Source organism: Maylandia zebra, linkage group LG2 (genome assembly GCF_041146795.1).
Source record: "Maylandia zebra isolate NMK-2024a linkage group LG2, Mzebra_GT3a, whole genome shotgun sequence".
Taxonomy (NCBI): domain Eukaryota; kingdom Metazoa; phylum Chordata; class Actinopteri; order Cichliformes; family Cichlidae; genus Maylandia; species Maylandia zebra.
Genome location: NC_135168.1, coordinates 45,314,662 through 45,331,393, shown reverse-complemented (window position 1 = coordinate 45,331,393; position 16,732 = coordinate 45,314,662). Strand labels below are relative to the sequence as shown.

Here is a 16,732-nt window from a genome sequence, read left to right as displayed (position 1 = left end):
AAATAAATAGAAATGGCTATGATTTAGTTTAGCTTGTACACAGATTGTGTACATAGTTTAAACATTGCGTTCTGATGATAGTCTTGTGTTTCTCTGACAGTCGAAATGGCAGCACGAACTAAACTTACACAGATTTTGCTTTTATTTTTAGAGGGCAGAGAGCTCCATCTAAGTGATCTATGAAATTCACTGGTATGATTTGAAAAATGAATTAAAGTTAGATTTTTCTGCTGCCTGATGTGTTAACTGGGAAACCTAAAGCTCAGGTCACTTACAAGCTACAGTTAAACTCAAAACCCTTTTTGAAACTTGGACTGCATAATGTTTTAATAGCTTGTCGTTCAGGTTCTGAGGAAACCTGCTCGATAGCATTCTGTTCATAGCTCTGTGTGTTCATGAGTGCTCACACGCCCACCCAGGCTACCACATCCAGTAACTTTAGAGGCTCTGCGAGGGGAACGTTTTGTCTTAAGCAGAAAAGAAAAAGACCAAACGCCCGGCGTTGGTTCTTGGAATCAAATAGACAAAAGCCAAACGACATTTTTTTTTCCAATTGCTGCTCATCATTACTTTGATCAACCAGTCAATGCTAGGTTGCAGTCCTTGCTCACCTTTGGTCATCATCAGGTCAGGTAAGAGAAACAAGTTACTAAAAATATAAGTGAAACGTTTTTATTAGTTCAGTCTTCTTACATGGAAGTTATTCTTCCTGTTCTCACAACAGGTTGAATGAGGTTTTTATACTGTATGTTTATCTCAATCTTTGATACTTTTAAGCTACACTGACTGACTTTTTTTTTTTAACAACCCATATGCATTATTAAGCATTTCAGCCCCCTGATTTTGACATTTTTGATTGCACATGCTTAGTTTATATATTTCTTACTACCAAGTATCATATCAAGTGATATGTGTTTTTGTTTTAATTTTTTTATATTATTATTGTCATTCAGTGCATTGATTTTGTTTTGGTGCATTACTTGTTATCATTTATGAACCTTAAATTTTAAATTTAGGTGTCCTTTACAATCTTGCTATTTGTGTTGAATGTTTTTACATGTTAATCATCATCACAGCAGTGCGTGGTGTGAGTCATAGGGCAGCAGGAGGACCTTTTGGCCTTTTTATTTCTGTGATCTTAATATTAAATAAGCGTGCTTGTGGTTTAAAAAAAATGAGCAGATAGGATGTAATATATCTGTCAGTGTTAAGTATATAATGTACGTGAATGTAATAAAATAAATAAAGTGAAAATAGGTTTTTAAGCTTTACAATGATACTAACATATATAAGCTTTTTCATTCTCTAAACGCTCATAAGGTTTTGAGTTCCTTTTGTTTGTAAATAAATCAAAATTATGTATTATCTGTTCACCAGTCACAGCTGACCCATGGAGAGCAGAACAGACAGTCCGATCGCTGTTAGCGTGGAGCAGCACTCCAACTTCGTCATCCTGACATACTTCCAGGGGGACATTAACAGCATGGTGGATGCTCACTTCAACCGTGCTCTCAAGAAAGATTACAGTGCTAAGGAATCAGCAATAAAGACAAAGAAACACTCTAAAACTATTAAACTGGGTGAGAGTATAAACTTAACACTACATGGCCTCACTCTAACAGCAGAGTCAGCCAGTTTTATCTTCATTCTTTGACTGTCTGTCTTTGTCCCTACAGAGGACACAGCAAGCGCTTGTCAGGGCATTGCTATTGACTCCTACTCAATGTCACAGGTCTCCCCTGCATCACGTCTGCTGACCATCACCACTCCAAACAATACTTCTAGCTCCTGGTCTACATTCCCTACCAGGGCAGGAGAGGGCCCAGGGTTGTCATCAATTGCATACTCCCTGTCCCCAGATGGGTTAAGTCTCACTGGTCAGCAGTATGCCTCATCCCTCCTCAATCTACTGCACAGCGACCGGGGTGAAATGGGACCAGTTGCCTCCAGTTCCAAGCCCGAGCTCCTTCCCAGCTGGACAATACCTCAAGGGTTTAGAGAGTCTGTGGACCCTGCTATAGGCTTTGAACCTGGTAATTCTGCAGCTGTAATACAGAATGTTTACAAAAGCTTCCACACAGGAAAATGATAGAAATCCTTCTTGGATAGAGAATTGTCTTAGAATAAGGTTAAAAAAAATCCCTAAGAGGTTCAAAAAAAAAAAAATATAAGGAAGTATAAAAGTAAATTCAGAGAAAGACAGGTTGCAATAATAATTAGTTAGAGTAGCCAATTAAAAACTTAAAAATTACTGCACTCACAGGAGCAATTAAATACTTTGAATTGACATACTTAATGTTTTCTGATTAGAGGATTTAAGATTTTCACTTATTTAAGATGATTGTAATGGCTGTAAACTGTCTTCTGTGGTTCAGAAGGAGATTTCAAGTCTCTTTATGATCAGTGCAGTTTTGTGGCATCTTTGCATTATTTTCATGATCTATTCCAAATTGCACTGTTCCATTCTTTTTTAACAGGTTCCAGTATTTTGGATTTTGGCATGTATTCAGGAATATAAGTAAAAATACTTCATTTCACTAGTTTCCCCCAGTCCCTCAACTTAAAATGTAAAGCTTACATGCTTGAATGGCATTTGGGCTATTTTATAACCGAGAAAAAAGCGACAGCCAAAACAAAACAAGAAAAATGAAGTTAACACATTAAATCAGTATCATTAGTATTCTTAAATTATCTCTGATACAGTTGAATTCACAGGAAAGGAAGCATGCTTTATATTCCCATAACAGAACACCTGATCCACATTTAATATGAATTATTTATTAAGAAGGTGACTACTGTGGAGGTCTGCAGATGTGCCAGAGATTATTATAGAGGTTATTATACTACAAAAGTCTAATTGTTTTTGGAGTTTTTTAAACCCCAAAAAGCTGACACTTAATATTATAGCTTCCTTACTTGTAGCACTTAAGAGTTTTGTGCACTTTATTATAAAAATTGCTTCTCTGTTAAAAATAAAACACATATAAATTTATCACATTATATATTGCAGCAACATTTTACTGAACATGCACATCCTTTAGAACTAAGCATTTGTCCTCCGTTTTTCAGGACGGCATCTGGAAAAGAAGGACTTGCACTGGTACTGAAGGGAAAACAGCTTCATCTACTCTGTGAACCTGTGGCTCTGTAAAGCTACCTGTCTTTCTGTAGCCGTTTGTACTTGTTCGACGGGCCTGCAAGGATCATCTGAGAACGAACTGAGAGGAAAAAGCTGTGCGAAATGACCTCAGTGCCTTAGCATGTAGTAACTGGAATAATCTTTCTAAAAAAGAACAGTCTCTGACAAACTGGTTCTTCAAGTCCGTCATTCCAGAGCACTGTATGTGCTGCTGCTCTGTTTGTGGTGGAGTTGAATGAAGGCTTTCTCTTTCATTTGTTTGCGGGCATACTTCAGTAAATAGGCCAGTATTAAGAATGAACATGTTGTAAATGTAAGATTTTGACATAACTTCTAATTAATCAATTAAAGTTTGTTTGGATTGGACCTTTAGTTGAAGTGAAAATATTTTATGTACATAGGAACAGACGAATGAAGGATAATGTACTGTAATAATTACATATTTTCTGTAATACTGTCAAGGTAAGGTGTCTGATGGTGTAACAAGAAATCAGATTTACACAGTAGACAAATAAAACTCTCAGATATCATCCAATGTTAAACAGACATAATATTTTCATTCTGGTTTGAAAAATAACGATCATGCAACAGATAATCGTGTAAAATGAACAATGCTGACACCTTTTGGCATGTTTTATGGCTTTTGCAAGAGCATTTACCCAAATAATGAACTTAAACTTTGATTCTTTAAAGAACATTTGTTATTATATTTGTGTTGTTTTACTTAAATATAAGTTGTATGACTTTTAATTACAACTACTACAGCTACTTGTACTTTAATAAATGATGTGAATATTTCTTCAACTGCTGCTTCTGATTTACTTAAACATTAGTTCATATCACAAAAAGTATTATCCATCCATCCCCTTTATCCTTATGAGGGCTGTGGGGGGACTGGAGCCTATCCCAGCTGTCTCGGTGCGAGAGGCAGGGTGCACCCTGCACAGGTCACCAGTCTGTCGCAGGGCTAACACATAGACACAGACAACCATTCGCACTCACACCTATGGGCAATTTACAGTTTCCAGTTAACCTGTCCCCACTAACTGCATGTCTTTGGACTGTGGGAGGAAGCCAGAGTACCCAGAGATAACCCACACACACACAGGGTCACATGCAAACTCCACAGAAAAGACCCCGGCCTGATGGTGGAATTGAACTCAGGACCTTCTTGCTGTGAGGCAACAGTGCTAACCCCACGAGAAGTGCCACGAATATCAAAAATGAAACCAAAAGCATGGCTCAATAAATAAATGTAAAGACTTTTACTCAGAAAAACCAGGCAAATAAATTACAAACAGAAACAATAAAAACATTTAGAGCAGGTCATGGCAAGACCTTTTTTTTTTAGCATTTACAGATGGATGGAAATGTAAAATGAGGCCAAAGGCAAAAATATATCACCAGTGGGGTGCTATGTGTATGTTCCTCGAGGAAGGTGCATGTTTCTTTAGGGTCCCCAGTAGCCTGTCTGCCTAAAATTCAAAGTATAGTATACATATCTACATATAGTTCCAGGTATGCAGGCCAAGATTTTTGATTTTCTTAGATTTTTCTTTAATGTTTTAGAAATTATACATTTTTACATAAATTCCTTTTATTTATCAGTTTAGTGCAAGAACACCTCAGGTATGAAAAAACAACTGTGAGTGGAGAGCAGGGAAACTTATTTGAGCAGAAAAGGCCTGCAGGTCGGAGTGGCATGGTCTGACAAAACCAGAAGGAATGAAAGAAGGTCAGAAACCATTTACAGTCATTGTGCTTCTTAATAAATAAATAAGTGAGACAACAAAGGTTTCATTTCATACTGCCTTACATACAGTGAAAAGTCATTATGGATACCACAGAGATTTCATTATTAATAACAATGACATGAATAATTGTCATCCAAAGTTAAACCCACATTCAATACAAACGTAAATCTGCTGCTATTTTATTACTGGAGAGAGATCCACTCCTGTGTGAAGTCTGCAGAATAAGCGCCGAATTAGAGCTAAATCAGACTGCCTTTCACAATTCACTGTGTTCTTGAAATCATGTATCAGCAGAAAGTGTCAAAAAGAGATGAGTTTCACATTAATCTTCACAGCAGGGTAGTATGGCAGGAATCATCACATTTATAATAATGACATCTTTTTGTCACGGTGCACTGGAGTAGGATGGATGAGGATGTTTTAGTTTCTTACTTATTTTGTCATCCTATTGTGCGAATTTTGACTTTAAAAAAAGAAATTTTATATGCGTCATGTGTCATTTTCTGAGAGCTTTAATTTGACTTTTGACCATTTTCAGCGATAAGTTCAGCATTACTGCTGCCGTTTTACATCCGTTTCCATATAGACTAACTATGTTTCTTTGAAAACACTGTTATTTATATGCAGCACATGATAACTCTGAGTGGAATATGTTTAGTGTCAGCTCACCAACTGGTTTTTCTAATAGAGATGACAGTATATTTAACTGTTGACATTTTTCATGGTCACAGATGGAGGACGAGCTGTCTCCACATTATGAGGCTGGTCTAATGATGATGCTGAGTTATTATTAGTTTCTTTCCATCTGCTACTTCAATACAGCATGAATGGGTTACCAAATGGGCCTTCTGGGCACTGTTCCAACAGGCACAACCAGGTGCAGGTATTGGAGGATGAGGTAACTTTCAGGTGTCTGTACTCAGAGGTCTAACATCTTATAATTAAAGCTACTGGCCAACACCTTTATGTGACATTTAACATTCATAGAGCAGGAACATGTTGCAGCTATCACTAGAAAATAAGCACATAATAAACTTGTTTACGGCGGTTGAGCTGTAAAAGCAGCCTTACGGGGGTCTGTAGGCGAGCAAACCTGCCTGCTTATGGAAATTGATAGAATCACATTGGGTGGAAGCAAAGAATACTGTGTGAGCAGAACCAGCCGGTATTCACAACTTCCACGCATACTACTTTCAGCTCCAGGCAAAGTTTGTAAACCACATAGTAAGTATAAAGTATTACATAATGACGACTTTTTTATTTTCACACTGTGTAACACCATTATAATGCTAAGCTTCTGTCAGTTGATTTCGATGTGTTCACTATACAGTTTTTTTTTCTAAATTTCAATATGCAAATGAAATTGATTTTTGACTGCATGAAATTAAAAATGTTTGGATAAATCCCATCTAAGCTACCACAAGGTGCAGTTAACTCTAAATGTACTTGTCTCTCTATAAAACAGCTTCCAGACCTGTTAATTGGCTGTGCATTGAGAGATACAACACACATTTGAGATGTGATATATTCATATGGAGTTACCTTAAATATAGTGGGTAATATGTAACATTTAAGAAATCAGGTTAGATTACTGACAGTTATAAAGAACTTAAGGTTTTATAAGCTTTAGATTTATATAAGATTTATATTTGTTTTGCAATATAAAACAGATGGGAAAATGTTCTACTGTAAAGATGTTGTTTGCTCACAATGCAGTATGGGGTATTTAAAGAACATATAGTTCATGTGAAAATTAAAAATATTGGTCTCCAACACTGACAAAATTCTGCAGTGTTTCAAGTCAATTACAGTGAAGTGTGCAAAGAGAATTCTTAAATGCTCACTTTCTTTTAAGACTGACAGTCTCTTAAAAACAAGAAGCAGGTGTGAAAAGAACTATAGAGGTTCAGATTGGAAGGGCTTCTTGTTAACAATTTAAGGATCTTTCTGGTATCTTTAAAAACACTGCAGAAAGAAGATTGGCAGCAGGTGTGAAGGGGGAAGAGCAGACAATTTGTGCCTCACCAGGGGGTCGGCGTGGATTCAGAAACCATGCAGGCTTGAAACCGTAATCCTCCTTTTTCTCTTGTGTCGAGCATAATCAGGCCAATCTAAGGCCTATGTTTGGGGGCCGGTGTTGGTAAGGCAATTGGCTCTGAAGTGATTACTGCCCACTGAGCTTTCGACAAGCCCGTGATGTTGATTGCAGAGTTGCAGAGAAGAGGGGCATAAGTAGTTTACGGTTGCTGCGTGTGAGCTAATGGAACCAGTGACCTGCAGCATTTGAGATTTACCCTGCGTGATGGTGGCTGAATGATATGTATCAGTCAGATGTCAGTTGTGATTTCACTTAGGTGTGCTGTTTTTTTTTAACACTTGCAGCTCTCTTCTCAGCATGTAAACATGCACACTGTCACACACACACACCAGGCAGCATCAGATAAAAATGTTAATCATTGTATTTAACGCATTATTTTAATGTGTTTTGTCTGTTTATTAAAAAACACAGCGTGATTTTAAAATGCATGTTTATATTCAGGATGATCAGAGAATATACACTTCTACCTGTAAACCCACTGTTCAAACTAGTCCAGTGCATTATTGCACATTTTGGTATCGATCCAATACCGGGTAAATACATCGCCAGTATTGTCGATACTAATAATAATACCGATACTTTTATCTTATAAAGGCAACTTATGTAGGGGAGAGTGGTGTGTCATGACTTCCGAGATTAATCATCAATTTTCAAATTCTTAACAGTTTAATGATGACTAAATCAACAAAACAACCCTTTTCGTGTATTTTGAAACTGGGGTTTTTCGAGACCTTGAATGGAAATGTGGCTGTCTCTACAGGATCATTGGATCATTTCTGTTGTTTAAATTTATACAGGGTATAATTAAAATAACCTTACAAGGAACAAACGACTCATAAGAAAGAGGGACCGGAGAAACGGACCTGCACGAAGGCCAAGTATTGCATAAATAAGGATGATTTTGAACTGTGAATCCAGCAGAGCTTGTTTTGTGTAACCTAATAATATGTGTAGCTAGAAAGAAGCACAGGAGGTTTTCTTTAAAAACCATATACTGATGTTTTTGCACATTTCAGACCCCAGAACATATATAGATAGAATGACATACCAGATGTTTTGTATTGTTTTAAGTTTATTTCTGTACTTAGGTACCGGCTTTTGCTCGTTACCAGTTATTTCCTCTATAGAAATTATACACGAAGGTTCGTTATGTGCTTCTGAATCTCTCTGAACTGTTAAAAACAGCAAGATGGAGACAGATAACTCTCAGATCTCTTACTTACTCTTGGCACACTTTAACGCAACACAAGTTCCTTGTTCGGACCCCATGTGACTTCCCTAACCAATCAGAAGGCAGGAAATCCTAGCCTGAGGGAAATGAGGGAAAATCAACTTGGTAGATTCAATACACAATTATTAGTGTTTTGAAAGTGCACAAGTAAAAGTACAAACATTAAATAAGTAAACATATGAATGAAATGTAAATATAATTTGCTTTGTAAACATCATTAACACATTTGTTTATCAATTGAAATATACATTTATTTCTACACTTTACAGAAATATATGTTTTTAGTCATGTGATGCTTTTGAAAGCATTAAAACCATTAGCAACAGATTGCAACAAAAGACCTTTAAAAGCACACTTTTAAAAGAAAAATTATATAGTTTCAGGTCGATAGTAAATTCAAAGGATACTGTGAGGCACGGGATTACAGAGAGTCGGTGAGAGCATTTGACATCGATTAATGGAATTTAAATGGGGTGCGCTAGGATGGTCAGAAGGTATTATTGAACTGGTAAAGGAAGGTGCAAAAAGAAAATGCTGAACAAGTGTGAAACTTTCTTTGTGGCGACTTTCTGTGTGCCCTACAGTTTGCAGAAGTCTGGCACAGGAAGCAACAATGAATACGAAACGCACAGCTTAGCAAAATCGTGCAACAAAGTCTGGTTTCCTGGAGCGGAACGCCAAAGCAATTTATTCCAAGCTGTCCATAAAATTAGAACGTTATTTTGGACAATCATTTATATCCGCCATGAAAAACGATCAAACCCAATGGAAATACGGGTAATTACGCGAGTCTGAATCACGTTTCACAAGCTCAGCACATGCAGCGTCCTAAAAGGCATTGTGATTGCGACTGGGGAGCTGTAACTTTGGGTGATTTATTCCATTTAAACAGGCAATGTTAACCAAAAGGGCTGATTATATTAAACTAGGGAGACTCTTAGAAAGAAAGAAAAAACAACAACAACAAACAGTCTGTGTGGCAGAGGGAGAGAATGGGGGTAGTTGCATATATTGGAGTGCAAGAATTGCACGTCTTAGGTCTCTTCACACTCTCATACTTGTGTTACACCAGCTCCCACTGCGCGTAAAGCTGCGGTCCACCGGGACTTTGTTATCTTGTGTGTGTCCAGCTGTTCGTCAGCCTTTATCTCCGGTGTCACTGCCATGGTCGTGTACGTACACGACTGGAATTTCAGTACCACTGACAGCTCCCTCTCCAGCTCCAGCATCAATACAGACAAAGCGCTTTGGGGCTCCACGGTGCCCCACAGCCCCGGTGGGCTGAGCCGGACCGGCCATACGGTGGTGGCAGTATGCCTCGGCTTTATTTTAGTGGCAGGAATCCTCAGCAACTTTCTCATTCTGCTCATTTTCGCAAAGTTTCGGTCCCTCTGGACGCCCATCAATCTCATCCTGTTGAACATCAGCCTAAGTGACATTCTCGTGTGCGTTTTCGGGACACCGTTCAGTTTTGCTGCCAGCCTGCACGGGAGGTGGCTAATTGGAGAGTACGGCTGTAAGTGGTATGGATTTGCCAATTCCCTCTTTGGTGAGTAACTGCATGAGGAGTAGTATTTTTCCCTGTTTACCCTTTAAACTCAAATAATTATGACCGCGGTGTCTCGTTTCAGAAGTAGTGGGAGAGCAGAGTAAATGATGTCATTTATTCTAGAAACATAAAAATGTAATAAACTTAAATTAGAAGCACTTCAAACCTCTGAGTTTTAAGGCTTTCAAACGAAATTAATAATTACAGGGGGAAACAGATCTTTGTTAATTAGCTTGACTTTAATTAAGTTAAAGAACTCTATAGGAAAATACAGGAACACCTGTGTCTTAAGAAATACTTTCCCCCCTTTGCTGCTGGGGTTGCATTTACTTTCTCCTTTTTAAGTATAATATAAAATATATAATCTTTTATACAGCTGCTTTACATAAAGCCAATAACCTACTTTTCTCCACAATTATGGACAGTACCATCATTATAGACTCTACAACATGCAAAATGTGGCTTTATGAAGGGATCGTAAAAGCTTTAACCAGCCTGAGGTGCTGCAAGGGCAAGTGGCCTCTGATGATTAAATCTAAAGTACTCTTTTCATTTCTCCACTCCTGCTTCAACAGGGATTGTGTCCCTTGTGTCCTTGTCTCTTCTATCGTATGAGCGCTACACCACCGTTCTCCATTCCTCTCAGGTTGATGTCTCAGACTTCAGAAAGGCCTGGCTGTTTGTTGGAGGCTCTTGGTTCTACTCTCTCTTTTGGACATTGCCTCCCCTCCTCGGTTGGAGCAGCTATGGACCAGAGGGTCCTGGTACCACTTGCTCCGTCCAGTGGCACCTCCGCTCACCCTCCAGCATCTTGTATGTGTTGTGTCTCTTCATCTTCTGTCTGCTGCTGCCCCTTCTGCTCATGCTATATTCTTATGGAAGAATCCTGATGGCCATTAGGAGGGTGAGTTCAGAGATACATGAAGAGTTTCACCACATCTTTTGGGACGATCACACAAGACAAAGAGAAAACCATGCAACCACGTACAGTGCTACCATGTCATTTTTAGTTGTTTATTTATGTGTAAGTAAATCATAAGTCATCTGTATATTCATCAGAATTTTATGATTTATAATAGTAAGATAACGAATCCGAAAGCAGATGGCAGAACAGAGTTCAAATTACATTCATCGAAATTTACACGAGTGTGAAATCTGCTTTTGCTTATGTCTACCACATTTTGTCTATTTTTTCACAGTAACTACCCTGAAGGACTAAGATCTTGAATACTGGAATTCTTGTGACATAAGGTCGGATTTTAGAGGTTAACAAGAGGCTGAGTTCTATTAAAATTTGATCATGAGTTTTTGAGGTAATTCCAAGGAAAATCAAGTTGGATAAGCTAGCAATTCATCAATGAGGAGAAAGAAGGGACCATGTATAAGGGGCAAGTGTTGGGTTGAATCTGTCTTTGTCTTTACTGTCTTAAGGACAGTAAAACCAAGCCCAGTTTATAGCGACCCATGCCTTTAGGTCACCGTATCACCATCTTTGTTATGGATACATATAGATAAATAACTGGTAATTAAGAGTTTCTTGTTAGTGTTGGGTTCTTCCCACTCCTTGCTTGTACTGCTTCTATCACCAAATGCTCTAGAAGGTTTTTGTAGATCATGGTACCAACTTGTTGCTATTGGATACCTGTCATTATATAAGCACTTCCGTTTTTTAAGCTTGATGCACCCAAGAGGCTGAGCAGAAAGCGGCTTTGCAGACTTGATCACTGTAGCAGCGAACTGGGGCTCAGCTGCATCAACTCAGAGCCCAACCATCAGCTATTTTTAGAGAGTTGGCAATCTGTCTGAGGAACCGTCTCCTGGCTTCTCAAAACTTGAACCAACAGATCAGAAAGAGAAGCGCCATATGCATCAGCACTGTCGGTGTGGGTCAAACCTGTGTCTTTTCTATATTCTTAACTAACAGCATCCCATTTAAAGAGCGAGAAGTCATGTTGCATCAACATATTTTATGTTGTAGTTCAGTCCCAAAGGAATGGAATTCAATTCATTTTTTTATATACAGAGACCAAGTTCATAACAATAGTTTCCTTATATATCAAGGTAAACAGAGTCATAGTGTCGGCATTAGAGGAAAAAACAACAACAATCTTCTGAGTATGAGCAAGCAAAAGTGACAAAGAAGAACTCAGGGTGAGATGATCATCTATTCCCACTGCATGAGAGGTAAGGGAAAGGAGAAGATAAAAGAGAAGCACATAGAGATACAAAGACAAATCAAACTGTGGCAGGCAGTAGGGAAAACCATTTCACCATCATAATCAGCAGGTAGCTCGATTTAGGAGAGAGAACGGAGAATAGAAGGTCAGTCATGCAGAAGTGACCACAGTTATTACATGAGGGAGGTTTGTTCAGACAGAGCAGTGAGGGCCATGATCTAATCCTATATAGCAAGAGGTGTAATTGAGTGTATGAGAGATAAGCAGTAATTTGACAGATGGGGTAGATTTTCTTCTCTGTGAGGCCTCTTTCACAAGCCAGACATGCTCATTTATTCATAAATCACCATGACAAGCATCACGGTGGTAATTACATACGGAGGTGGGCACATGAAATCAATACTGACCGGTGAGATGCTGCTGTAACCACTTGCTTTATGATTTATCTGAAAAACAAAACAAAACAAAAACAAATGTGATGAAACGTATCTGGGCATGTAATGTGGTCATACTGCTTCTGACCAAGATCTAAAAACATGGCATCTGTTTTTAGCCCCTTCTGATTATCACACATCGGACATATTCTGCTGATCCAGCAGTCATTCATAACAGGTTGTCATTATACCTAGAATCTGATTGATTTAGGATTTTTAAGACTAATACCTATACTGATATTTGGACATGTAACAATTTGGTATTCCAAAATTTCAGTCTTTTTTTTTCTCTTTCAGACATACACAACACAAACAGGTTCCTCTAACATTTGCTGTATGTATTTATTTGCTCATTTATGCTTTGTCCACTATAGTGTTTGTGGCATTTTACACACACGTGCCAACAAGGAAGTTACAGAGCGCCCTGAGGTGGACAAACCATGCAACGTTAACACGCATAATGTGGTCAAAGCATCTCATAAAAAATATATTAAAAAGTTAAAAAATCATAGAAATTATAAATTTATATATTTATGATATCTCCCAAAACTATCTGTTGGGCTTCAACTATAGCTAAGGGTTAAATTGATACTATTTTTGAACAAATCAAACACATATAATTAATATTATATTATGATATTATGGGGATCATGGGATCCTCACTGATCCTCTTGAAGTCTGACCAATATACTGGAAACAAAGTATCCTTGATATCTTTTCATATGCATACTATTTTCTGAGTGTATTCATTTTGTTTTTATGAAATATCCTTTAAAATTGATATTTTAATTTTTGTCAGCAATACAACCATCACTTACAGCTCACTAACTTGCTGTGCGCTTTAAACTTCACTTCGCTGCTTTTAAGAAGTGGAGCTGGTTCAAGTAACGGTTCTTGTTGACTTGTTATTAATGTTTATATTATACCGTATATTTGGATTTTAAAAAAACACTTTCAGTGAAGATTTATTCTTCACTTGAGTAGGAAATCACCTGTGTACTGTCAACTCTTCATAATACCACATGAGGGCACCAAAGACACAGATTTTTAAATGCTACATACTGCAGCGCAAAGTGTGGATTTTAGTAATCAGTCGATAGATAGCTTATGTAAGCAAATTATTCACACAAAATAAAATGTGTTGGGACTGAAATAAAAGAGCATATGCAAGAGGCACGAAAAGCCTATTAGTGGACCTGAAAAAGCCTAAGATTCTTAGAGACACAAGCAAAACACATGAATTTTCTGGTGTCTTTACATCTATACCTCTTATTCTCCTTCTCTCTCACATCTCCAGGTGGGAAAGATCAATCTTCTGGCAGCTCAGCGCAGAGAACGCCACATTTCGCTGATGGTTTTCTCTATGGTGTCCTGCTACATGCTGTGCTGGATGCCCTATGGCATCGTGGCACTGATGGCCACCTTTGGTGGGTCGGGGCAGGTGACTCCCATCACTAGTGTGATTCCTTCCATCCTGGCCAAGTTCAGCACTGTTGTCAACCCTGTTATCTATGTTTTCTTCAACAAACAGGTGAGAGTGAGGACATAACTGATAGACTGATAGGACTGCTGAGAAATGTCTGTATTTCAAATATCACTGCATACAATATACTAAAAGTATCTTGTCTAGACCAGTTTGTTATAAAAATGGAGTGGCATTGTGTCACTGACAGAGTTGAACACAATAGTTTTAACTGCAGCTCAGTTTCTGCAGCACCCAAGATGATATATGTTTTCAGTGTTTCTAATGAGACTCCTGAAGAGAATCTTTTTAAGATATTAAATTCAGAACCATTAATTGAAAAGCATTTTCGTTACTACTTTTTTATTTCAATGCCATGATTCTGATTATCCCATAATAGATAACATAGATAATACAGGGGTGTCATTTATTGTAAAGTAGGTCGATCCTTTGTCAAACTGATTATATGACGATGTTGCACGAACTTACACAATACTTCATTTTAGGGTCTAGTTTTCAAGGGTTAAATGTAAACCGTGGTTAAATGTATCCTAAATATAATGAACTGAACTTTCCAGGGAGATTTACCAGTGTTAAACTGAGCGCTCGACATGTCCTTTGATCTGCAAATCACTACTTATTGCGACTGACCATTCTATTCCATTCTCCACTATACTTTTGCACAGTTTTATAGATGTGTTTTGGCCTTCATGAAGTGCAAAGGAGAACCTGAGATTGTACAAGGAGAAGAGCACCGAACTCCGAGGACACAGTTGTCAGAATATTTCCATGTCCATAGGAAAGCTTCCCTCAGCTCCCCACAAGTCCAGATCCCCAGCGGCCCCAGAAACACTGTGCTCTGCAGCCGACATGTAGTTTATGTTCACTACACTCCATAAAAAAGTTGTTTTTTTCAAATGACTGACTGAGAGTATTAAAATACCTTGTTGATATTAGAAGTCAGAGGAGAATGGTCAGACTGCTTTAAGGTGATAGGAAGGTACCAGTAACCATCATTACAACAAAAGAAAGTAGAAGAGCATCTGTAAATGCACAGCACATTGGACCTTACAGCAGATTGACTTCAGCAGTAGAAGATCACACAAGGTGCCACTGCTGTCATCTAAGAAGAGGAAACTAAGGCTACAGAACTGTACAACAGAAGACTGGAAAAATCTTGTCATCTGGTCTGATGAGTCTCGATTTCTGCTGCGACATTCAGTTGACGGAGTCATAATTTAGCAAAAACAGCAAACACATGGATCAATCCTGTGCTGGTGAAATAGTGATGTGGGAGATATTTTCTTGGCGTAATTCGGGATCAGCTGAGCAGGCTGCGCCTCAAATAACTGAAGCACTTCGATAGTAAAAGGAGGTCTAACCTGGTCCTAGCAGTGTATATGAGTGCATGAGTGAATGAATGTCTTTAAAATTTTACACAAAATAAAATCATATTCCAATTTTCTTCAGTTTTTCCTCCGGACCGTTGACACACAAAAAACATGTGAAGACTCTGTACTGACATCATTTTAAAGTTAAAAATATTTTTTGAACCACTAGAGGAGGCAGTGGGCCGTTGTAAAGGATTTCTAAAACATTGAACACATTTCTTGTTTAGACAGCTGCATAAAAATAATCGTAACACTTTGTAGATGGTATATTACTGTATATTATTATTATTATTATTTTAAGGTTTTTTTTAAATTGCAGTCTTTTTATGAAATAAAGATCCAGCTTTTATCAAGAAACACTTGTACTGCGCACACTGGCAAATTTAACCTCCCCCTGATATTATTCACATTTACATGAGTCCAAAATGGAAAATAATTAGTGTGTATAAAACTGTGATAAAAGTCCCTGGGTAACTTTAACTCATATTAGGCTTTTAATCACGATCATTTATTGTAGTTGGTGTAAAAACTCTTTATTGTATATTTCCAGCCACTTGTTTTGGAGATGAAACATTCACTGTCTAATAGCGACTTACACAGGGACACGCTGCACTGTGCTGTATGCAGAACTCTGTAAGCAACTGTATGAACCCCACATTAAACAGTTTTCACTTTAGCTTAACCAACATGTGTGGGCTAAAAAAAAAAAAAAAAAAAAAAAGAGTCAATGGTTGGTCTCATTCCAGACAAATCCGCTACCACAACTAAGCACATTTCACTTATCCTGCGGTCGTTAACAGTGTTGTATATCTAAATGGACACGCCATGGTGTGAACTGTAGCCAGTAAACTCTCAACAGATTAGACTAAGTTTGAGTTTGGTCTGTGCATTCAGTTCGTCAACATGAATTAAAGTTAGGTTGAAGTTAAAAATTAACCAAAATTAACCACGATGATCCTGTGGTTACACAGCTAACTTTAATCTTTACTCCGGTGAACAATAGCACTAGTCTTTTGAAGGAATAGCTCAGTATACATAATGCCTTAGATATAGTGTTACGTTTGTCTGCTTCTGACATTTAGGCTGACCAGATAATTTCCAGATATAGTCTGCGAGAAAGATGTGAAAATAAATGGTGTGAAAATACTACTGAACTCTTAATATAGATCTTTGTGTCTCTGTGTGACTATGTGTGTGTGCCATGTGATATACAAGTACTTTAAAATACCTTTTAATGTTATAACAGCTTATATACAAAATTGAAACAGTTTATGGGGATTTGGTTTTGTGGGCCAAAAAAGTGAAAGTAGTGCCAGCTAAGTGCACAGGTTCACATAACAATCACATTACAATGTGCAGCATTATAGACATGCTATAGCTGACACAAAGGAAAATGCAGTGAGGGGTTTTTTTTTTTAAAACCAACATGCACACCACATGTATTCACCAAGTGACATTGCAAAGACATCTGCATGTCAAAGTACTGAGACCTTCCAG

The 16,732-nt window shown here is 37.9% G+C and overlaps 2 protein-coding genes across 2 annotated transcripts; both read left to right on the top strand.

The window, feature by feature from the left end:
• Positions 1-127: 127 nt before the first annotated feature.
• Positions 128-3,505, top strand: vgll1 (vestigial like family member 1). The gene is made up of 4 exons (XM_012917589.4): positions 128-632; positions 1,378-1,580; positions 1,677-2,033; positions 3,070-3,505. Exons 2-4 carry the CDS (start codon positions 1,391-1,393, stop codon positions 3,105-3,107), a joined length of 585 nt encoding a protein of 194 aa, XP_012773043.1. The 5' UTR covers positions 128-632; positions 1,378-1,390; the 3' UTR covers positions 3,108-3,505.
• Positions 3,506-9,380: 5,875 nt separating this feature from the next.
• On the top strand, positions 9,381-15,320 carry tmtops3a (teleost multiple tissue opsin 3a). The gene is made up of 4 exons (XM_012917681.3): positions 9,381-9,771; positions 10,347-10,675; positions 13,680-13,913; positions 14,531-15,320. Exons 1-4 carry the CDS (start codon positions 9,387-9,389, stop codon positions 14,741-14,743), a joined length of 1,161 nt encoding a protein of 386 aa, XP_012773135.1. The 5' UTR covers positions 9,381-9,386; the 3' UTR covers positions 14,744-15,320.
• Positions 15,321-16,732: the final 1,412 nt, after the last annotated feature.